Raw genomic sequence first — 25,284 nt, 5'->3', positions numbered from 1 at the left:
CTTAATTTCTATGTATATAGGAACTGATATGTCGATACAGTTTCCACGCTTACGAAATCTTCCACATAGGAGAATTTGGGGAATTATTTTTTTGTATGGGGAATAAAAGTTCCCAATTCCAAAATTGAAACTTTATTTATTGTGAAATTTCCGAGAGCATGCAATTATTTGGAAACTGTCCGCGACTTGCACTTCCATATTCATATTTGGTACGTCATTATCATTTAGAGCATTATTGGCCTAGCGATAAGTCTGTGGCTCCGGCTCCCAAACCGGAGGTCGTAGATTCAAAATCTGACTCGTACAGTCGCTAACAGATATATCGGAACGGGCAAGGTGCTCAAAAATATCTGAACACGCACTCTAACGCCTTGACAATAGAGACGTGTTCAGATATTTGTGAGCACCTCGGCCGCTCGGATATATCTGATGGCGACTGTACCAGCAAGAAATGATTTTCATTTGGTATTTACCTAGTCATTATGCGATGAAAGGAAACATTGTGAGTGAGGAGGGGACTTATCATTGGGATTAGAAGGCCTCGTTTCCCCCTCGGGTTCAAAGGTCATATGGCAGTCGCTTTCATTAAAACTAGAGCCTGCGCCAAATTTTAAGAATAGGTTGCCGAAAGCGGAGCCCAGGCTTCTTTATAATGACAAAACGCTTAGATAAGAAGGTGTTATAAGTATATACGTCATATAACATTGTACACTAGTCGGTTCATAGGTAGGTAATTAAGTAGAATTTATTAACATGACCAATAACAGGAATTATAAACGACATAAACCATTAAATGTCCATTATCATGATTTTATCATACAAAATGTATCTAAGGAAAATTATTTAAAGCCACGGGATCCCCTTATAAAAATGCCTAATTAAGAAAAGAATATAATTTTCGCTTTTAGGGAACTATAACGTAATTACTATATTAGCATAATTTGCAAGGTTCTGGCAGCAATTTTGATGACGTCATTACTGGTAAAGGCTTTTAAGGACATGTTTCCAGTGGTTTTAGAGTCGGGTAACATACGCTACATCAGAAATATAATTAGTATTGATTATCAGATTCAGACCACATAGTTCTTAATAAAGCATACAGTGTGTCCCTAGCCATTGGACAAAGCCGAAAGGTACATATGCATTAGGATATTTAGAACTAGTGTACAAAGTATCATTAAAGCCGGTGTAGCGGTTTCGAAGAAATTAACAAATTGCAAATTTTTACTTTGGAGCAGCCTGTATGTGTTAGTAGCTTCCTAAGGTAATATCCTCAAAGAATAGTATGGAACCTTCTTCAACCTTTTTGATTATCTTTTTTATTTATGACACTAATAAGCTTCTGACCTGACCTTCTGAACTGACCGAAATTGTCAAAAACACTGCCAAAGATTAACACAGTGTGTTTCTTTTTGTTGTCGATTATTGCAAATAACTTTTGTTCGAAAAATTTATTTTTTTTATATTTTGTTCTAATTAAAAAAATATTTACGTCAGAGCATTCCCGAGAAGTAACCCTACGTGGGATTTCAGGGTTTGTCCAATGGCTAAGGTCACCCTGTATATTTTAGATAAAAATCTGTTAACCCAGGCAACCATGGACTGGACCATCTTTTTAATAAGGGAACCTATTACAGTTTGATTATATATGTATATAAAATAAGCTTTCATTTTATTTAATATACATACGATAAAATAACAAAAAAAGTAAAAACAAGGTAAAACAGCGCAAGTGCTAAGAAAACGTCATAGTTTCATAAAAGTTTGACGTTTAAAGTGACATTTGCACCGTCTGAACTAACAAAATCGCTGTCAACTTAGCTTGGTCTGACTCTACAATTTTTTAAATCCAGTTCAAATACAGTTTCTTTGTATCTTAACCGGGAAAAAATCTGAAAATTTTCCGACGTAAGAACTACAATGAATCATTTTCTGCGGCAAGTTTATGGTATAATAAAAACATAAAGTAAATAGTCACCACATTGAATTCTGCGGAGAACCGGTCAACCGAAAAAAGTAGGTATTTCATCGTAGTATTTTTTTCTTATACATAGAAATAGCACAGACAGTACTTCGAGACACTTCTTCGTAATTGCATACCGCTGAATACAGGCACCGGACCGTATATTGGATGTTGGGTATAGTTAGGACTCGCATTTTAAGAAGAGGCGGTTAGAACTTAATATACTAAAATTGCTGAATGAATGTTAGCTATATTTACAGATAGAAACGTGTGTAAACTATAGTTCTAAATTAACCCGTACACAGTCCCCATACTACATGTATGCATTTCCTCGTACCTATGTTCAAGCAAATTACTTCAATCACACGTCCAGCTTTATCAAAAATCGGCAGACTGTTTTGTACATAAAATTAAAGTCTGTTCGGAAAGAGAAGAGTCGTGGAATGTATTAGGCCATAAACATTCCACGACTCTTCTCTTTCCGCACAGACTCTACAGACAATGCGTCTCCAGTTGTTAAATCCTCCAAGCTGATATGTCTGCTGATTTCATTAAGGGATTTATAAAAAACACACTATTATTTATTAACTTTAAAATTTATTTTTATATCACAAAACAAATAGTATCACTATACCTTAGTAGGTATAATATAATTCGTATATCACTGGAAAACTTAACTCTTCAAGTGACATACTGAGTTGTAGGAATTTTGATATTATTTCAATTAATCAAATTTGAAATTTAAATGACGCAATCGGTCGGGAGCCGACGGCCTACCACTCCAAGGGTTAATAGAACCATAGAGAAATAAGTAAGCATTAGAGTGCTCACTCCATACGTGAGTTTTTTTACTTAATAATATTTAGTTGTGTGGCAGGTGTGGTAAAACGCATTGCTAAAAGGTTAAAACTTGCTTAAAACTTAATACTTATTAAGCTTAAATCTTATTATAAATAAGTTTTCGCAAAGCTCGGTTAAAAGTGTTAAAACTTCTCATTAATAGTTTTTTTGTCTTTGTATGGAGTGAGCACTCTATGCTAACTTATGTCTTCGGGAATTATAAACTATAAGACAATAGTTATTTGTGCAACATCAAGAGAGGAAAGTTAGTTTTTCTTGCGAGTGTTGATTTTGAGAGGACTCAAAAACACGAGATGTAATATAACTTTGCTCTCGTGTGACACATACAACTTTTCACCTCAGTAGTGAGAACATATAAAAAGGTTAAAAAAATTAACATCAAGTAAAGTTTGTATTCCTGTATTCATGGCCTTCACTATATTAAAAAGCTACTTTGTGTCACTCCCTGGAGTGACGAAAGTAGGCTTGTTCGAGCTGCTGAGGTGAAAATTTAATTCAACTTATGTAATAAAAATAAAAACATAACTAAAATAAATTCACATTTCACATAGGTAAATAGGTACCTACCTAGAGGTACTCTAAAAAAGTAGATGAAAGATGTCGGTTACGCATCCTTTAGTAAAAAAAACTGTTGAATCATTAGATATTTACATTTTGCATAACTTTGGAAATAATTTAGTGATCTGTCAGGAATAATATAATCGGGAAATTTATAGGTTGGTTTATTGGCCCTTGCCATAACTGACCTTTCGTATCAATAAATTTTAAGATATTCAATAATACATAGGTAGTTACTTTAAAATACTGTATCGCCCGCAATACGTGTATTACGCATAACTAACATCGACTAATTATTTAATTAATATATTTCTATTTACAATATCACTTAACTTCAACGTCTAAGCTCTATATTCTAGGGCAAGGGTCTCCAAACTAGGGCCCGAGGGCCTCATCGATTCCGCGAGCCCTTGCTTATATAGATATAGACAAAGGCCATACAATCCGGCCCGCAAAAAGGAAAGCATCAGAGCCAAAATCCTGGCCGTAGCCCTCAGGTAAACAGTTTGGAAACCCCTGATCTAGAGTCTTCAGTTTAAATAAAAACTTGACGCATGGTCTCTAGTCTCTTTCGAGTCTAATACATTACCAATTTTACCAATTTACCATCAATTGTATGGCCACAATATGCATATTAAAATAACCTTGTAAATTTTGTGTTTCCTTTTCAAAGAAATTCCCTAAAAAGTCTCAAGACTAAAAATTGAATACGAACTAGAGCTTTGACTCGATTAGGTTGTAAGGTTTTTAAATTTTACGCGAATCTTAAAGATGAGAACTTTCTAAGACGAATTTTACACGATTAAATAGCATCAATCAAAACCTCTCAATACTCTGAAAAGCTATATTATCACAACCCTTTTCACATCCCAATTCCTTCTCCTTTTCTACGAGTTTCTTCTGAACCCTGCTCTCTTTACACTCGACGGTGAAGTAGCCCGCTACTCCGACCACCATCATGACGAATAGTAACCAAGTCTTGGCGCTGGTCCGGAGGTAGGGCGAGATGATGTAGGCGATGATGTAACCTACGGACTCCCAGAGACGGAAATTGGAGAAGGCGGCTTCCTCGCGACCGGGGAAGAGGATACCGTAGTACGCTGTAAACATAGAAATTTAATTTGAATTACTTGGTAGGTTGTATTTTGTGTGCTTTTAGTAAGCGTATACATATTATATTAGAGTAACAGGAAGTGAAGGGGAGGTAATAATCTTAATTAATTTCTCGCTTGTTAACTCATCTACTGGATGATTTTGGAGTCGTGATCCCGAATGTCAAAAATGTGTTAAAATGGTCATAATAAACAAATTTCCCCGTGGGACTACCCACAAAATCGCGGGAATAAATCTAATATACCTACACCCTTGAGGGCCCGAAGTAGATGAAATGTATGGGCCCGGGAGTGTATTTTTTTCACGATTTTCATATGAATGAAACCTTGTTCAGTATGATCATCTCAATACATTTTGGACATTAGGGATCATACCTAACCCCGAAATCACCCAGTGTACATCATTAGACTAATATTCACATGTCATCTAGTATTCAATACAGCAGGAGATCTAGTACATGTAAATCTAAAATAGTAAAGGTGGTGGATGGTTAGTACATTTTTTTATAACAGATCAAACCTATCACCAAGTTGTCCGCGCCAGTATTAAGGATTTGATTGCCATAAGCACCCATAAGATAACTTTATTTATAGGATATTTGAATTGTGATATGATAAAGTAAAGCAATACAACTTTATTTATTATAACAACTTAACAAAATGTTACCTAGTACATATCAATATCACTTATAAGACAAGAGTTACGTATAAATATAAGTATAACACTGGCTTATGCCTCGGTTTCTATCTACATCCAGCATGATGTTATGTGATGCAGCAAACATTCGGCGAGAAATAGACACCAATCAGAACCATAGAAGCATCTAAACATCTGTATAAAGACATCTGTCTCACCGTTGATCTGCACCATCCACACAGAGTCAGCCAGGCCCCACAGCACGGCGATCGCGTACATGACGTAGCCCGAGCCCGCCTGCACTTGCCACGCCAGCAATGTTGCCAGCAGTCCAGTGTGAACAATTGTCGCTCCGATAATCAGAGGTATGCGTCCTGAAATCTAAAAGCGGGAAGTGTAAACTGGGGTTTATAGTAAAATCTCTGTAGCTCAGTTACTTAGTAGAGCAGTGGGCTGGTGACTGGCATCCCGGAGTCGCGAGATCTAGTATCGCCCTAAACAGTCTATTTTCCATTTATCCTTTATTTTCAAAACATTATGCAACAAAACAAAAAAGAACGAGTAATCTCGTCAGCCGGGCAGGCTGAGTTACTGAGAAAATATTATTTATTTTCTCTGAAAACTTTGTTATAACATAACATAATACTCTAGTGGCTGTATGAGCTGTAGACCTCGCGAAACCCCGCCTCCGCCATTTTGAAAAAAAAGAATCGACAAAAAATCTATGTAATTATCGAACCTGCTCTCCAAATTTCACTAGAAGTGGTTGAATAATGCGACCTGTAGACGAGAACATCCGGACATACGTACGCGAACATAAAACGGCGCGTTGACTTACCTTAGCCAAGTACCCAGTGACGACGCAGCCGATGGCGTCCGACAGGCCGAACACCATCATGACGAACCCCACCGTGCCCGTGCCGATGGCGCATGACACGAACGACTGCAAAAGTCAGTTAGATGGTATTATTAATCGGTATACATGATGCTTACATGGAGCAGGGAAGGAAAGAAGCTGTAAGGCCTTTCTTACACGGGAAAATGATATGGCGCCATCGCTCGAAACGATGCCGAAACCTTTGGCCTTTGTTCTATTAGATGGCGCCACTTTTTGATATTTAACAAATTTAAGTGAAATAATAAGGATCAAAGTCAAACGGCGTTCTAAAAGTTTCAATCATGTGTCGAAGGATAGCAATAAAAATTACTGTGGCTACAAAGTTTTCTTTGACAATCCACCTCTATTTCAAATTCTCTTTGTCAGTAGATAGCAGTTATTTCGGCTCCTCCAATAACCGAATCGTCACCGCCAAGAGTTCTAGGCCTAGAGATTTGTTCTGATTGTAATAACTAGTTATGAATTTGATCTGGATTTGTCATGGATATGATCTGTCAGCTGTCAACAATGACATTTCATCAACCAGAAATGGCACTGTTGCCTTCACCAGATCCTGGACCTTTATTGCACTGATACAAAGTTCACAACCTAGTGCAGGGGTGACCAATTAGATTCTACAGGGGTCCAGTTCTTAAAATAAAATGACCATCGCGACGTTTCTAGGTACTTGAGTTTATTAAATTAGCCAAAAAAAATAAAAAAGATACTAAAAAATTTAAAAGAAAAGCAAAACTGAGCCAGAACCCTTTTGTTTTGCTGCAACGCACACAGCACACATTACTTTTTATTGATGCTTTTTGTTCTTTATTTAATTTTTATTTTGGTGTTGCTATTGTTTGTATAATTTTTTTGTTTAGTTGTGTGTATTGTGGCAAGTGAATAAATGGTTCATCTATCTATCAAAACTAAAATAACTTAATTACATATCTTTTAAAAAAAAAAAGGAACCGCCTTAAAAAAACCAACCCACTGAAAAACACAAAATAATTTTTATATACCCCACCCCTATCCTTGTCCCTATCCCGTTGTAAAGCAATTTTCTGCCAAAAAGTAATTAATACCTAATAATAAGAAAATTAATAACCATCCTGGTAATTACTTAGTTTTTGAAGTCAGTGCCAAACCAACATTTTAGACAATGAAGAACTCTGCACCTACTTGCATAAAAAGACGTTTACTCATTAATTTAGTTCTTGCACGTTTACTCATTAATTTAGTTCTTGCACAGTATAGTTATAGTGATAACTATACTCGTATTATTATTTTTTTGTATGGCAGCAAAGAACGTTTTTGTTGGTTTGGCACCGCCTTCAAAAACTAAGTAATTACCAGGATGGTTATTAATTTTCTTATTACAAACATACGGGTCAAACTGAGACCTTCTTTTTTTTTGAAGGCGGTTAAAAATGAAATAGTTCGGCGATCCAGATCCGGACCACGTTCCGTCATTTGGTGACCCCTGACCTAGTGTAATTCACCGCAGTAAAGACGGCTTCGAAGAATGCCTGCTGTATTATTATGAAGATCTTAATATTGTTTAGTAACATTCGGTTCAGCTCAACTAATAACCGAAGCATTACCGCCAAGAGTTCTAGGCCGGATTTACCTTTAACCAATTGGTACCAAACCCTGACTCTTGTTGCAATGAAGACAGGTTTAAAATCGAATGTAACTCACATCAGCGCAGTAATGTCTATGACGTGTCTTATGAAGATGTTAATGTTGATTAGTTACAATTGGTTCGGCTCAACCATAAACCTGACCCTTATAGCACTGATACAAGGTTTATAATCGACTGTAACTCACCGCAGTAAAGTCTGCGCCGAAGAAAGCCTGCTGCATTCCTATGAAGATATTAATTATGATGAGGAGCAGCTGGTTCGGTTCCACCAATAGCCGAAGCGTCACAGCCAAGAGTTCTAGGCCGGATTTTCCTTCTCCAGAGCCGCTGCGACCCGTGTCGTATCTGATGTTAAATATTTGAATGTTGGTAAAAAGTTATTTCAACCGCAATACGCAATACTGAAGTGCATAATAAAGAATAGAAGTATTCGTAAGTACTAAGCCTTGAACTACAATTAACAGTCGAACCTCCATCGAATACAATAAAAAAAGTTCCTGTAAAGTCTTTATGACATAGACACAAGGTATATTTTCGATTGGTCTGAGTTGGGCAGGGTTTTAAGTATACTTTAAATGGGTTAAATTTAACTCACCTCTTCATAGAATCCACACCGACGGCAACAATCAATGCCGCCCCGGCCATGCACGCGAGATAAATACCTGGAAAAAGAAAGAATGTAAAAAAAACACGTTCACAATAACGCTTTCAATCTGACTGACTGAACTTAAAAAAGTCTTGATTACTTAATTGGTAAAACTTTATAACAATATGGGACGACAATATTCACCAGGTTAGCGCAGGATAGAAACGAGTTAAGAAGGTCGGAGGAGGAAGTGTTTGTCTACTGGCATACATACATGCAGAATATAAAGATAAAGTTGTTGAAGGTTGATGGTCTCTTATCCTAGTCGGTAGTGACCCTACCTACAAAGGAGGAGGTCCCGGGTTCGAATCCTGGTAAGGGTGTTTATTTATACCGAACTGGCAAAAACACAGGACATCGAACGTATTCCGTCTGCCAGCTTAAAAAAATCTACTGGTCTATCTTACCGGCGATGGTCTGTATCTTCGCTTGTGGCTGCGCTTGCAACGCCTCGCCCGCATCGGCGCTAGGCAGGAAGTTAGCTCCGCACAGTACCGGGATCATCGTCTCGTTCACGGCTGTCACTGCCGCCGCATTATCGGACGATGATAGTACTGGAAACAGAAAAACACGCGTCATTTCTTGGTATGTTCCATATGAAAGAAAAGTTAGACAAAATTGCTTTACCTACTAATATCAGAAACGTGACCCTATTAAATAAGTCTGCTTGGTTAGTAAGAACGATCTCCGGTCGTAATAATTAGGTATTGGTAAGGTACAAATTCGGCGGAGGGAGAAGTGGCGCTGATTGTCACAAACAAATCTAGGGTTGCCACCCATATATCGTGCTATATTTTAGTCAAACTATATATTATACAAAAACACTCTCACTCATCACTAAAGAAAGGGGTATACCTACAAATATCACTGATATCCCATCGTATGCGTCTTGGATTTTTAAACGCTGCAAATCGGTTTTTTTTTTTCATTTTTTTCCAGTAAATGTAAATACTATATTATTTTCAATATTTTGACAAAAATACAATTTTTCTGTGGAAAAAAGGTAGCAACCCTATACCAGTCGTGCACCTAGTGAATATGACACCGTTGACAATGAACTAATGAGAGGTTCAACATTAAAATTTCAAATTACTAGTACGGGGACAATAAATAATGATACGTAATATGGCGGTATTTATGAAAAGCTCTGGAGAAACATATACGATTTACGAGGATTAACCTATTGAAAATCTTGACACGAGTAAGCTACTCTGACAAGTACTTACCGAGCGAAGATATGAGGTTGCCCCACACCTGGTTCATCTGGAAGATCATGAAGAACAGCCCCAGGAAACGTACCAGGAGTGCCTCGGCAGGAATGTTGGATATTTTGCTGTGCACCTCTGACACCTGAAATATAATATTAAGCTTGTATTTAGTAAAACAGAGTCATTTCTGTAAATATCCTATTGCCTGAATAGGCCATGAATATGGATAGGTACCTAATTTAATTTAGTAGCAAAACGAGAACAGTGGCTTAATGTGTGATGTTTGATAATTTATCAGCTCAATTTGAGTTGAATAATATTAGATATTAAGGATATCTCGAACGATCTTTTAGTTTTATTCTGTCAAGTGTTTGACAAGTGACAGATAGTTTTGCCGCGGTTTTGGTAAAATGTGACATTAACAGTTAGATTACGACTGAGAGGAAAAAACTCAAGCGATTGAAGGAAGGATTTGTATTGTTTTAATTGTAAAAACTCAAAGATAAATAAACTATTGTAAACTAATTCAGTATTTTAGTGAGACAATCTAATATCAGAAGTGGGATAGAACTGAAGAAATATCAAAGAACAAAAAAAAAGGAAAACTGGGACAGGCCATCATGTTCAGAGTTCATGTTGACAGAGCAAACTGAGTGCTATAGTGTCTAACAAATCTTGAATCCTGAGTATTACATATATGAAAACATTTTACAGCATGAAATCATAGCTATAATGGCATATACCCATGTGAACAACAATGCTCATATGCTAACCTTAAAACATGCAAAGAAAGATACGAAAGTTTGGTTATTTAATATTGAGTAAAGCTTCATGTTAGAATTCTAAGATGAAATTGCAGGGTGAACAAGATGGGGGTTGGCATACCCACAAAGGCCTAATTGTTGAAGAATTATTGCACTCAAATATGCACTATGGCCGTGTGTAAAAGGTTTGGAGGTATAAAAATATATAATCACAAGATGAAGTGAGGTAAGGTCAAATTATAGAATGTTTCATTGGCATTCACATAATTTACAAGTAAGTATTGGTTTAAATAATGACATGTGAGTATTACTGCCAGACATAAAATTGACTAATACAAAAGATTAGTCGCTTTGAGGTATGTTTCCGACAGATCAAAATTGTTATGTTAACTGAATAATTAATATTTGTTAACATGTTTCAAATGAAATATATCAAGCCAGCATAGCCACTAAAGGCCTGTGTTGTCCAAATGGTATGGTTGTAGTAACATGTGCAGTAAAAAAGAAAAAAAGTATGAAATTCTTTTACACATGAATTCTTGATGTTGACTGTATTATCAGAGGTAGTTAATTCAGTGATGAGTAAATAAGAATTAGGCCTGTTGTCTAATTCTTAGTTATGATACTTGTAAAAGTGGCCATTTATTAATTATTAGTTTTAGTTCTTTCGGCTCTGTGTTAATGAATCAGTCAATCAGGACACACATATTTATATATCTATGCATATAGAATTATTATTCATAATAATATTTTGTTGTGGAATGCAAATTGTGTCGATATTAAGAGATATCGACTAAGTCTTGGTTAGTCATGAAGACCTACTTACTCATACTAATTACTTGAGTGCAACCAAAGAATGTTACTGAATGCCTTGCTACAAGAAGAATAATATTTCAAGATTCATATTACAGAGTTAACTTACAGTGCAATAATTTTACAGTAGAATCTGCATATAATGACATCAATCGATTGTGACAAATATGTCATACTAAGTGGATGTCATATAAAACCTAGTTGTTGTTTATGTTGTCTTAATTAATCTCAAATTCCTTTATGAGAGATGACTTTTATTAATTTTGTACCAATTATCAACTTGTCAATTAGAATCAAAACTAAACAACTTAGACGCCAAGCATGCACCAAGCATCCTCGCGTAGAAAGTGTGGGGACTGCCATAAAAAACAGTGAATGTGTCAGCCATGATTTGATAAAAATAGGATAAATAGGTCATACTAAGCGAATTGTCACTTTAAGCCAAGTCATCTTATGCGATTTTGTTACAAGGAATTTTATATTCAAACTTTCACACAATAATTATGTCATAGTAAGCGGTTGACTAATAAATGGATTCCACTGTATTTATCTACATGACGAGTGATAATGTGGAGTGAGATGTAACATGTTGCATGTTGTGTGTTGTTAGAATCTCCAAATGTCTTCACAAATGGGTACTGCAAGTGCGTGATGGGTGTCCTCCCCGAACTGGATGGTGCAAGGGATTCTTTACAGTAAAAGCAATCTGCGGTGAGAGATGACTGCAGGTATTATGTCAAAAGTTAAGGGGATGCTGTATTTGCTGCTATAACAAAAGTTAAGTATACTCCACACATGTTCCTTGTTTCAACAAGTTGAAGTATTTGAAAGTTTCATGCAAGCAAATTTGTTGAAATCTGACAATGTCATGAAATGGTAATAAATTATTGGCACTAGATAAACACAAGTGCTGTGATATACATGCATCCGCTTCAAAAACTGCTAGTGTATAAATAAAATACTTATAATAATAAGTGGTACAAGACATATTTTTAATTACAAGAGTTAAAATAAAATAAATTATTGGTATATAACATTCTGTATGGAGAATTAACATTAAAAGATCATAATCATAATCTTTTTTTTTGTTTGTGAGAAATGCATTGACATAAATATACTAGACAGGCTATCGAGAACAAATTGTGTCCGCCATTTTCGGCGTTTGACATCTGTCACTAAGCTAAAGAATAAGGATAGCTGTGTAGCTAGCCAGAGGCGAAACTGTTATGACAACTGTTCATTTTCTGTCTACATATGCATTGTAAAGAATCTAGATAAAATGTATTGTATTTCCTTATAAGTGTATTTAAATTGTTTTACGTATGTGATACGGACGACATTAAGATTTATAAAAATAGTCATAAAGCTTTGAACTTTCTATTTGACTCTCGTACTCGTAGCAATTTTGATCAAATCGCACTTATAGCATAATATACTCTTTAAATATGAGAAGAGAAGAAACTACAAAAAAAATTACGAGATAAAGAGTAATATATCATTATTGGTGTAGGTATATAATTATTATTTTGCAAAGAATAAGGTAAGTAATCATTAGTACCTATGTATTACATCTGCGAGATGTAATTTATGCGCCACAGAAAATGGCGTACCACCGTGAGTGTTTAAAGTGACGTTTGAAAATAATCTAAATGAGCTTAAAACAAGAGCTTTTCGCATTGAATCTTTATTATATTGCTTTAATTACGTTTCTTGATATTATTAGAATGCATTTTCATAACGCACAAAGGCATTTTCAGTTTATTTAAAAAAAAATAACTTTTTTTTTTGTCACATGCGTGTATCACGCCTGTAGTCGGAGTCGTACTAAACCTAATGAAGTGCCGACACTTCATTGAGGTGTGGAAACATTTTGTTAGAGATGCCGACTCTAGTACAATGACTTAATGGAGAAATGGGTTACATTGCCGATAATTACTATTGTAACTAAGATAGCTTGCTATAGCTCATACAGTATTGGATCTACAACTTAAGTCAAAATTTTGATCATATGTTTATTGACATTATTTAATTAATACAAGACCTATTTTTAATATGAGAGTTTGTGACTTGTCTTGTAAGTTTGCATTTTAATGCAGTCAATGAAATTGAAGCCATTATCATTTTTACAATGGAGAAATGGGTTACATTGCCGGTAATTACTATTGTGACTAAGATAGCTTGCTATAGCTCATACAGTATTGGATCTACAACTTAAGTCAAAATTTTGATCATATGTTTATTGACATTATTTAACTAATATAAGACCTATTTTTAATATGAGAGTTTGTGACTTGTCTTGTAAGTTTGCATTTTAATGCAGTCAATGAAATTGAAGCCATTATCATTTTTACAATGGAGAAATGGGTTACATTACCGGTAATTACTATTGTGACTAAGATAGCTTGCTATAGCTCATACAGTATTGGATCTACAATTTAAGTCAATATTTTGATCACATATTTATTGACATAATTTAACTAATATAAAACCTATTTTTAATATGAGACTTTGTGTCTTGTTTTGTAAGTTTGCATTTTGATGCATGTCAATGAAATTGAAGCCATTATCATTTTTACAAGATAATGTCCCACTGCTGGGCACAGGCCTCCTCAGTTCATATTTAAGTAATTCGTTTTGATCAAACATTTAGTAAAAAGTATTTTGATAAATTATTAGAAAATATTTAGTAAGCAAAGATAGTTCAACCGTAATTTCAAATGTTGAATGAAACATGCTATGTTAAGCCGAACACAGATATTGTCCTGAGTTATGATTGCAGAATGTACTGGCAAGAGTCTGCACGTCTGAGCGACAGTGCGAGTCTGGACTTCTAACGCGAGGCTACACGTCTGAATGGCGGTACGAGTCTGTACCGCTAAACGGCTGTGCGAGACTGGACGCCGGAGCGGTGCACGGCCGTCGGAGCAATTGGAGCCGCTGAGCATAAATCGGCAACGTCACGAGACCCCTGATGCGTTTTGGAAGGCGCACGAGGCGCAGAGGTTCTGCGGTGCTGCTTGCTGACATTCGGGGGCGAGGGCTTTTCTTCTGAAGGCTGAACTGATAACCGATTGTGGGGATTGCTCGAGCGCAGTCCTATGTTCGATGTCGCAGATGGTCAGATCACTACTGGCGTGACCATAACTGTGAGATGAGCATTGCCGCCATTGCCAACGTCGTGATATGGTAGATTATGTGCCTAAGGTAGACCTGTTTCCTGTTATATATATATTAGGTCGATCCGTAACTGAATGATGTATTGATGACTGCACTATTGAAGCAGATGCTGCATTTGCCCTATTTACTGAACCTCATGACTTATGGAAATATATGTAGAATGTATATAGCTATGTTTATAGATATGTTTAAACCTGTAACATACTTTGACTTTTTTTTTTATGTAATTGTTCTCATATAAGCGATTTGGTGTACACTGTAAGTTTGTATTGAAAATGAAATAAATAAATGTATAAAGTAGGTACACAAAATTCAGATATTTATAGAATTACAGGTGGAAATAGGGCAGTTAACAAAATAATAGGGCATAAGACCGACACAAGGAAAATGCAAAAATGTCCAGGTTATAGATTGTATACAGTCATGCAAATTTAAAGTATAGCATTATGATGATTGATATGTTGATGATTCAGGTTTAGCAGATTATTCAAAATATTTTTTGACTTTTAGATGATACAATATGATATGTTGATTGATCTGAACAAAGTAACCGATAGTGAGAATAGTTAGTGAAAATATAATTGTATGCCTGAAAAGAAGGCCATTCCACCTAACCTAAGAAACTTGATGTACTTAGTAAAGAAAATGAAAGTCAAAGAAAATGATTTTAGTTTATGAAAACGTCATGTTTATTGTTGTCAAAAGACATTCAAGTATGAAAAGATTTAGTGTTGCCTTTTTTGCTGTTATTTGTTGGTAAATATGGATAGACTGAGTGAACCGGTTCACCCGTCACACTAAAGACTGGTGCGGTTTGGATTTAAATGTCACATCAAGAGAATATCGTTAATGTTGTAGGCTGAGTGACCAGGTTCACGGCTACTCTAGAGATTACTGTGGCTTAGAATAAAATGTCGCACCAGGTGAATATTGTTAATGTTGTAGACTGAGTGACCAGGGTCACAGCTACACTAGAGATTACTGTGGTTTAGAATAAAATGTCGCACCAGGTGAATATTGTTAATGTTGTAGACTGAGTGACCAGGGTCACGGCTACACTAGAGATTACTGTGGTTTAGAATAAAATGTCGCACCAGGTGAATATTGTGAATGTTGTAGACTGAGTGACCAGGGTCACGGCTACACTAGAGATTACTGTGGTTTAGAATAAAATGTCGCAGCAGGTGAATATTGTTAATGTTGCAGACTGAGTGACCAAGTCCACGGCTACACTAGAGACTAATGTGGTTTAGAGTGAAATGTCACACCAGGTGAATATTGTTAATGTTGTAGACTGGGTGACCAGGCTCATGGTTACGGTAGAGACTAATGTAGTTTAGAATGAAATGTCACATTAGGTGAATATTGTTGATGTTTTAGACTGAGTGACCAGGTTCACACGACTGCACTAGCGACTAGTGTTGTGCGGAGTGAAATGGAAATGTCACCTCAGATGAATATTGTTGATGTTTTAGATTGAGTGATCAGGTTCACACGGCTGCACTAGTGACTAGTGTGGTGCGGAGTGAAATGGAAATGTCACCTCAGATGAATATTGTTGATGTTTTAGACTGAGTGACCAGGTTCACACGGCTACTCTAGTGACTTGAGTGGTGCGGAGTGAAATGGAAAATGTCACCTCAGATGAATATTGTTGATGTTTTAGACTGAGTGATCAGGTTCATACAGCCGCATTAGTGACTGGTGTGGTGTGGAGTGAAATGCCATCTCAGGTGGATATTGTTAATGTTTTGGATTGACAAAGGGGATATACACGGCCGCATATTAGAGACCAGTGTATTGAAGGGTGAAATGTTACAAAATTTTGCGTAAATAAGGTTAATTAAACAAATTCATGATGGCACATTAGAGACTAATGTATGAACTTATGTATACTCGTGTGGTTCATTGAAAAACAAGGTTTTATACTGTTCAGTACCTGCTAGATTGAGTTTGAGGACAAACTTCTAGATTATCAGGTTGGCCGAATATTAGATATTAAGGATATCTCGAACGATCTTTTAGTTTTATTCTGTCAAGTGTTTGACAAGTGACAGATAGTTTTGCCGCGGTTTTGGTAAAATGTGACATTAACAGTTAGATTACGACTGAGAGGAAAAAACTCAAGCGATTGAAGGAAGGATTTGTATTGTTTTAATTGTAAAAACTCAAAGATAAATAAACTATTGTAAACTAATTCAGTATTTTAGTGAGACAATCTAATAATAGCTTTATTGAAATGACAAATAGCATTATACTCGTAGTGATCTAACACTTGATAAGAACGGAACGATGTATGAAGAACATATTTGTATAACTGCACTGCTGGCTTGTTTCCTATTGATTTTCAAGGAACAAATAAACTTGTTGGAGTCATGCTTGTATTTAATACTCTCGTATTTAAGCGCGTATACAAAGACGTAGGACAGAAGTTTGGTTTATTGAGTTAAGATATAACCAATTTAACGTGCACTTGGCGCACCACAGCGGCTGCCATCCAGCCCGACCATCAGGGTGCGTAGCCAACATGCCAATCGTTTACGCTCCGTAGCGAACGAAACGCAACTATCACTGTCGCACTAATATGAGATGAGATAGAAAGACACACAGAGTTTCGCCGTCGTAACCCAAACGATTAACACTTTGGCTAGGCACACAATTCCGCGAGTGTCATGATCTCATTATGTACATCACTAGCTTACCACAGAGATGTACGAGTACGACGTACGTGCATTTGGCGCACCACAGCGACTCGCCGCCCAAACCAACCATCAGGCCCGCGGATATCATGATGTAGAATCGACATGTACATTATAAAGACATCGCTCGCTTACCACAGAGATGTACGTGCATTTGGCACACCACAGCGGCCCGCCGCCCAATCCCACCATCAGGCCGGCGGGTATCATGGTGTAGAACCGCGGCCACAGCTGCGCCGCCATGTATGGCATGTACGTTATGAACGACAGAGACATCGCCCACTTCGTGCCCATCCATCTGAAATTGAAAATTTATTATAATGTTAATGTGATAAACGTAATAACAGAAGAACCCGAAAAACCACTAAGCATCAGACAATGACGTCTGGCAGCGTTATTTCAATTTAAGGTGGTTCGACTAGGTTACCCAAAGCTTAAACCTCACTAGATGGCGCCACAATTGCAAATTTTGAGTTTTAATTTTTTTGTGGAGTAGTCTTTGGTATTTCTATACTGTAAATTATGTTTAGCGCACTCTTTAAATAAATATTGAACTATTAAAACAAACATTGAACACTTCATTGTACAAAAACTACCCCTTAATGTCGACAGAATGTTTCTTGACTCTATTTCTAACTATCACTCACACATTCAAACAGTCGTACTGGGATCCTTGTAGTAGACAATTTGGCACAGCGTGAGTAGGCTTCAATAGCGTTGCGGTATGTACGTGGAAATACATGCAAGAGGATGTGGGTTCGAGACTCATTATTTTTTTTTTTGTTATCAGTATTATCAAGTACCTATTATTAATAAATTATTTTATGAGAAATATGAGCGTTTTTCCATAAAAATATTAAAAATCTGATTCTCACACATCATGATATTTTTGGGTTCTTCCAACTCAGAATCACTAGCATAATCAATCCTCGTGCTATAAAAACCCGAAAATTTGTATTGAAATTTTAGTTTTACACTGAAATTTCTTTCACACTAAAATGTGACGTAATGGTATGGATATTTTAGGATATCTTTTTTTAATGCTAGGGTGGAGAAGATTCTAAGTAGAATGAACCTAAGAAAGTCCAAATTTGTAAGTCAGATTTTCCGGTATTTTTTTAAAAAAAAACGCTGTTTTCCCTTACTGCCCAGCCTTTAAAAAAGTAGGTACTATTTTACAGTAGAATTAAAACTTTTTTTTACGATACATTTAATTAAATTACAGTGAGTTACAAAATTGCATGGCCTTCTATTTATAACCATTATAAAAAGAAATGAGATATTTACCATCTTTGTTTATATTATTGATTTCCCGATATTTTGACACAACTAGAAGTTTCACACAATGCCTAGGGATAGAAAATTATTTATTTATTTTATTTATTGTCAATTTCATTCAACGGATCACATCATATCCAATTTATGTGTTTATGTATTGCATTGTTTTCTACCTAGTTGGTTATTAAATTCTGTTACTGCAATAATCTTTATCTACATAAAATATACCAACGAAAGTTTAATAAAGTATATATTATAAAATAATAAGTAAAATGAAGTACACAAAATCAGGAATCACATATGACAATATCATTCAAAATCGCCTCCTCTGGCTTTGACACAGGCCCTGAAACGACGAGGCCAGTCATCAATAGCGGCACGCACGATTGTCATGTCTAATTCCGTCACTGTCTTAACTATGGCCCGCTTGAGGGAGTTAATATTTGTGTGGGGTTTAGCACAGGCTTTCTCCTCAATAACCTGCTATATGGCATAATCCAGGGGGTTAAGGTCCGGGCTGGAGGACGGCCAGTCTTCGTGGGCAATAAAGCCAATTTTGTTCCTTCGAAACCAGGCTTGAGTTGTTTTTGCCTTATGTGCAGGAGCTGAGTCTTGTTCAAAGATCCATGGCTGGTGTTGAAATAGGGTGTAGCTTAAGGGCTTCACTATTGGTTCGAGAACGGTTTCCAGTTTCCGGTTTTCACACCTTTTTCACAGAAATGAATCTGTGTTAGCCCTGAGTATGACACACCCAAAATCATGTTTGGCGGGTGCCCACATTTGTGCAACGCAATAGGGTTGTTTCCATCTACAAATCTTAGGGCATAATTGTATCCCAATAAATTCTTTTGGTTAAACTACTTTTAGGGGACCTGTAATGACCATATTTTTGTAAATATTGAATTTAAAATATCTTTTGGCACACGTCACGTGACCAAACTTGAAACGTCATTGAAGATTCTGATGACGTCACAACTCTCGGATTGACACTGTTGACAGTTAGGCGATTAACAACAAATGACAAATATTAGTTGACAGTTCGTATCTTCTACGTGTGTATGTAGTTATGTGTCAAACCATAAACTGTGACGTCACACAATTTTCAAAGAGCGTTTTGGGCGCGAAAGCATCTGTCAAAATATATTTTGTTAATTTAACATATTTAAAGCCGTTTTTAGTATAAAAGCTGAATTTTAAGGCAACTTTTAGTTAATATAGAAAGTAATACAAGCGTTTCAAAAAATTGGAATACGATTCTCTTTTAGGCCCCAATTCATTATAGATACGACGAGATAAGCGTTATGTGTGGTATATAATTATAGCTCACAAATCCACCACATTATGTCATTTTTTATTTTTTCGGTAGCATTTATTTTAACGGGAATAAAGAGGTTGCAAATCGAGTAACAGAACTTCAGAACAGATATCATTTGATATTTACCAGTCGCTTTTCGGTGAAGGAAAACATCGTGAGGAAACTGGACTAATCCCAACAAGGCTTAGTTTTACCCTCTGGGTTGGAAGGTCAGATGGCAGTGGCTTTCGTAAAAACTAGTGCCTACGCCAAATCTTGGGATTAGTTGTCAAAGCGGACCCCAGGCTCCATTGAGCCGTGGCAATATGCTCAATATGCTGGGACAACGCTAGGAAGAAAGAAAGAAATCGAGTAACAGAACTTAGTAACCAACTAGGTATAATAGTTATGATGTAAATGTCCATATCATGTTGGAGTCATATATTAGCCAACTAATTATTCAAGATCAATACACTTAGCTCCCTTAGGTATTCGCCTAAGTACAATCTCGGGCAAAATTGAGTTTTATAAAAATGAACTAGTTTCTAGGTCATATTATTTTCTATGAATTGGTCATTTTTGTAGACTCCAATTACAGTTACACTTTTCCTGGTTTTTCGCGGACCAGAATATCGATGATTTTTGTAACTTGATTTAGACGTTGCTATCATTTTCAATCCAAAAACACTTAAAATCACAATTCAGAACAATGCGGCAGCGTTGTTTTCTATCAAGTACCTCAAGCACCAGGGCGGCTACCGGGAAAATCGAAATTCGTCAATTTCGGGCATTTTTCTCTGTCACTCTAATTACGTCTTAGTGAGAGTAAAAGAGAAAGATCCCCGCAATTTGCGAATTTAGGTTTTCGCGGTAGGCCCCCAGGTCCTGTCAAGTTTCAGCAGAGTTGCCAGGCGAGCGGAAGAGAATTATCGTACTTGAGTGTCAATATTATTGTACCGTTGAAAAAAATATCGTACGCCAATCAAAAAGGCAGCCCCTAAAAATGTCTAGCAAAATAAGCTTAAATTTCCAATTAATAATAAATTAAGACAATTTTCGACTAAATTGCGCAAAAAATCTGTTTGTTTGTGTATTTTTGGGATAGACTCAAACGGTATACAGGAAATTGAGACATTTTAAACTTTAAACTTACACCAAGGAGCCGAACACCCAAAAGATACTAATTTTAGCCAATTTCTGAGAGAAAGTGTCATATTTTGCTTCAAATTACTAGACTTTTAAGGTGGCATCATCCAAGGGCTGAAATTATAGTACTTTAGTGTACGATAATGCTCTTTGGAACATTATGTCATACCGCGGCCCAAATTATCGTACATGTACGACAATTATCGTACGCCTGGTCACACTGAGTGTCAGTGTCGACAGAGTCAGCTAAAAACGCGTCAAACATCGCAACGTCGCGCCGATGGCAGTCCGAAGCATGGAGTGGCAACGCCGCAATGTATTTGTACACGACATTTGTCACACACACATAAGTAAAATTTATAAAAATATAACGTTGATTATTGCATGATTTCTGTATGAAACAAAGTTTTTCTATTAATTTAGCGCAAATGAATATTCGAAAGTAGATAGATGCGCAACTATTTATGTAATAATATTGTGTAATTAATTAATTAATAGCGATTGTTTTATGTATGAAAATCGAACCACCTTAAAGCGCCTGTAAAATTCTCAATATACTAAGTCGTTCTTTTTGTTGTTAAAATAACCACGAACTCATTATCATCCGACATGACGAAACATTACCTTTTCCTCGTACTTACATATATATGTATACTTATTACAAACTCATGAGATCTGTACCCCTAGTGTAAATATTTTCGACAGCGAAACGTGACGTACGCGTTTGCGTTAAGTGTCATTTTGTATGAGATTTTTGACTTTCCAAAACGTCCCGCTTGGCGCGCTGTTCAAAAACCTATACAAAATGAGACTAAACGCAAACGCGTACGTCACGTTTCAAAATCGAATTTAGTTACACTAGCGGTACAGGACATAAACACTCATTCTAAACAAAAATGTTAGTCTATACAAATGTGCTCTTCCATTTTGACAGGCGTCACCATTTTCTGGTCAAATGCGACATAGTGTGTATACGAGTAAGACTCGTAAAAATAAGGCCCTTTGATCGACCACTACATTAATAAGATAAGTAGGTACTGATGTACCGTTGTATGGTATGTTGGTGTTTGGACTTCTTGATAGAAGATATGGGACACAAGGAGGCTAGCAATCCAGGCGTATAAATAATGCATATACAGCTCTGAAGATTCAATTCTTCACACTTAGAGAGACCCAATTGACTGCTGCTCGACGCAACGTTGACGCAACTGCGCAGCAACACCATTTTTCATAGCGTCGGCTAGACGCCGATTTTCAAAAGACTAGTGCCTCTTACTTGATAACAGGCACGGGCAGGAAGATGTTTGAGAAGATGAGACCCGCGTACACGGCCGCCAGTGACGCGGTACCCAGCCCCGCCTCGGCGTTGATTGAGCTCTGGAGATTGGCTGCCCCCTGTAATCATAACACGGACATACAGCAACATCAACAATGCAATACTGATACTCATTTGGGTTTGCATTTGTTTTTCCTCTTCCCGAAAGTTAAGAATACCAGTGAAACAAATAGCAACAATTTCGATACAAGTCAGAACAATATCGGGGTGGCAAGTGACAAACCTAAATTTATCCTTAACTTTTCGGAGTACAAGAGACGGCGTTCGGTCCTTTGTACGATAGCATCGCGCTGTACGTGAAGCAACAAGAAACCAAATAATAACTCAATGTCCTTCTTTATATAAGGCGTTTTTTTTTTAACTTTACTCATAATCCTATTATTAGGCATTAAGCCCGTCATTTGAACATATTTTTTTTTTGTATTTTATCCAATTAAGTTTAAATAATTAAATAATCATTAATTTCTAACTAGAGATAATCGACCCCTAAATAATACCTACTTAAATACAAATAATATAAATTTAGTCGTCATTTACAACTAAAGCTGAGAACGATGATTAGTATAAGGAAAAAGTACTTATTGATAATTGAGTTTATCGATATACATTGGAACTCATAAGATTGGATTGGAAATGTATGTATATATGTAATGGAAATTTGGGGGCAACATTAATTGAAATGCCCCCAAATTTCCAATGTCTGATGATGCAGTTGCTAAGAAGTTCTTACTTAAGTATCTAAGTACCTGGGCGACCGAGCTTTGCTCGGTTATACCTATTTATTGTAATATGGTGGTGTATAGGTGATAATCTTAACTACATTTTTTTACTAAATTAAACTTGTCTAAAACAATAAAAATTTAAAAATTATATATAAACTTGAACATATAAAAAAAAAACAAAAGTTAGTCACCGGGCGAGAATCGAACCCGTAACACTCGTTTAGCAGTCCGCGTCTTAACCCGCTGGACCGTCCGGACAGTGGCCGGCAACACGAAATTAGCGACCATATTCTGCGTCGAAAGAAAAACGCACGAAAACTCGAAAACACGCGTTTTCCCAAACATAAGACTAATCTAGATCGATTTTTTACCCCCAAAAACCCCCATATACCAAATTTCAGCAAAATCGTTAGAGCCGTTTCCGAGATCCCGGAAATATAATATATATACAAGAATTGCTCGTTTAAAGGTATAAGATTTAATATTAAATTTTGTAAACGATGACGGCCGGACGGATATTAATAAGTATGATAATGATATCCGAAAGTTGTGATACTCACACTGTAAGCCGTAAAATGCAGCATGAACGCCACGCTAATGATAACAACATTCTTCACGATCCGCCACGTCTCTCCTGGCTTCGGTAACACTTCCTTGCCTCCCTTCTCGGTCTTCGACATGCTACTGGACTTCTTCACTTCACACATTGCACTTCAGTTTATTGCACTATAAGGTTTATATTAGAATAGTTTCATTTTGAAATCACCGTTTTAATAAAAACTTTGTTGTTACACGACTTTAGTTTGATATTGTACCTGTAGCAATAAAGAAAAGTTAGATAGGTACCTATACGATTTTATAGTTTAAGATTAAGATTCATAATTAATTTAACTTTACTACCGACTACTGCATTGTTAATACTGTAACCGAAGCAAATGCAAATTTAAACCTCAAGTGATTTTTTCACTTTATGATTAATTAAATTTAGGTTTACATTAATTATTGACCTATAACTTTAGGTTTATCACGTCGAATAATAAGGATATCTGCCGGACTGTCGCGATACGTCGATTTATATGTAAAATGTTGACATATCCTATTAAAAATTATTATAACAGTAAATTTAGTAATCGAGCGCACGACACAGATATGACAAGTAATGTTTACCAAACATGTATTTATGTATCTACCCACTGCTAATAAAACATATTACTTTTTGCAGAGTACCCTAATATTTTGTAGGAAAATTACTTTAGTCATGTTTAATGTATCGTGGTCACGTATTTTGCATCATTGTTTTTATGGTTCCTATTCTTAAACCAAACAACGCTATTATAATATATTTTGCTTACATAAATGTTGGGTTTCGTGATTAATGTTGAAGTATTTTGTGGTAATATTAACAAAACGCGCCAATTTAATGTCAATATCGGTAACATTGAGTACACGCCGAGAGATGGCGTGACCGAGCGGAGGTTTTAAAAGGACCGAACAGTGGGCTGACAGGTCATTCTTTGCTTGACTGCGGTAGTGTTAACAACTGGTTGTATTCTATGGTACCAAAAAGTATGTATACCTTAGTGGAAGTGCTAGTTTAAGTGGCAGTTGAATAAAGTGTAATTCCAGTATTGAGTTGTTTTTCTGAATATATGGTGTGATATATTACAATTCAGAAATTGGGATAACCAACGCTAAATTGCGTAAGTATACGCCCATATCCATACATTTTTATTTATTTATTTTGTAGTGCCATTATTAAGTGATAATGATAACCATAAGAAAAGTGAATTATTTAGTTTAAACGAATGCTGGTTCAAAGATCGATTCGAGCACCGACTTTAATATTGTTGGAATTCTTCGATTTTATATATTTTTTGAGGTGGGTACTTTAATTAATCCGATTATTGCACATCACGATACAGGTGCAAAAATTGGAAGTTTGCAACAAGTGACGATAAATTGAAATTTATTTAGATCCACATGAGTTGCAAATTGTACATGTATCGTGTAACGTTTTACAGATTTATTAACTAACACAAACGGGACTTAAGCGCGTATTAATAGTTGCGTGATGTGCTAATTATCGCACTAATGCGGTAGTGGCACTATACATATGTATTTTCAATCCACGCTGGCAAATAAGTTTTTGTATTCAGATATTACAGATTGTTGAACATGATGATGATGATGATGATGATGATGATGATGATGATGATGATGATGATGATGATGATGATGATGATGATGATGATGATGATGATGATGATGATGATGATGATGATGATGATGATGATGATGATGATGATGATGATGATGATGATGATGATGATGATGATGATGATGATGATGATGATGATGATGATGATGATGATGATGATGATGATGATGATGATGATGATGATGATGATGATGATGATGATGATGATGATGATGATGATGATGATGATGATGATGATGATGATGATGATGATGATGATGATGATGATGATGATGATGATGATGATGATGATGATGATGATGATGATGATGATGATGATGATGATGATGATGA

The 25,284-nt window shown here is 36.2% G+C and overlaps 1 protein-coding gene and 1 long non-coding RNA gene across 2 annotated transcripts in view; one reads left to right on the top strand and one right to left on the bottom strand.

The window, feature by feature from the left end:
• Nucleotides 1–2,540: 2,540 nt before the first annotated feature.
• The window catches only part of LOC133524407 (UNC93-like protein), a 39,815-nt gene continuing 17,071 nt past the window's right edge, over nucleotides 2,541–25,284 (bottom strand). Inside the window, exons 2-11 of the mRNA XM_061860395.1 lie at nucleotides 23,294–23,548; nucleotides 21,952–22,070; nucleotides 17,093–17,255; nucleotides 9,523–9,646; nucleotides 8,704–8,850; nucleotides 8,246–8,312; nucleotides 7,836–7,995; nucleotides 5,970–6,074; nucleotides 5,350–5,512; nucleotides 2,541–4,482 (exon numbers count right to left, since the gene is read on the bottom strand). Coding sequence (XP_061716379.1) covers nucleotides 4,199–4,482; nucleotides 5,350–5,512; nucleotides 5,970–6,074; nucleotides 7,836–7,995; nucleotides 8,246–8,312; nucleotides 8,704–8,850; nucleotides 9,523–9,646; nucleotides 17,093–17,255; nucleotides 21,952–22,070; nucleotides 23,294–23,440 — 1,479 coding nt within the window. The 5' untranslated portion in view covers nucleotides 23,441–23,548 and the 3' untranslated portion in view covers nucleotides 2,541–4,198. The remainder of the gene's footprint in view (nucleotides 4,483–5,349; nucleotides 5,513–5,969; nucleotides 6,075–7,835; nucleotides 7,996–8,245; nucleotides 8,313–8,703; nucleotides 8,851–9,522; nucleotides 9,647–17,092; nucleotides 17,256–21,951; nucleotides 22,071–23,293; nucleotides 23,549–25,284) is intronic.
• LOC133524411 (uncharacterized) lies at nucleotides 10,093–16,455 on the top strand. Its single transcript, XR_009800373.1, has 2 exons — nucleotides 10,093–10,542; nucleotides 11,692–16,455. It is a non-coding gene; the product is annotated as an uncharacterized LOC133524411 (long non-coding RNA).

The sequence above is a fragment of the Cydia pomonella genome, chromosome 13, assembly GCF_033807575.1.
Source record: "Cydia pomonella isolate Wapato2018A chromosome 13, ilCydPomo1, whole genome shotgun sequence".
Lineage (NCBI taxonomy): Eukaryota > Metazoa > Arthropoda > Insecta > Lepidoptera > Tortricidae > Cydia > Cydia pomonella.
Note: the sequence above shows the minus strand (reverse complement) of the source record. Positions and strands in the feature narration are given on the sequence as shown.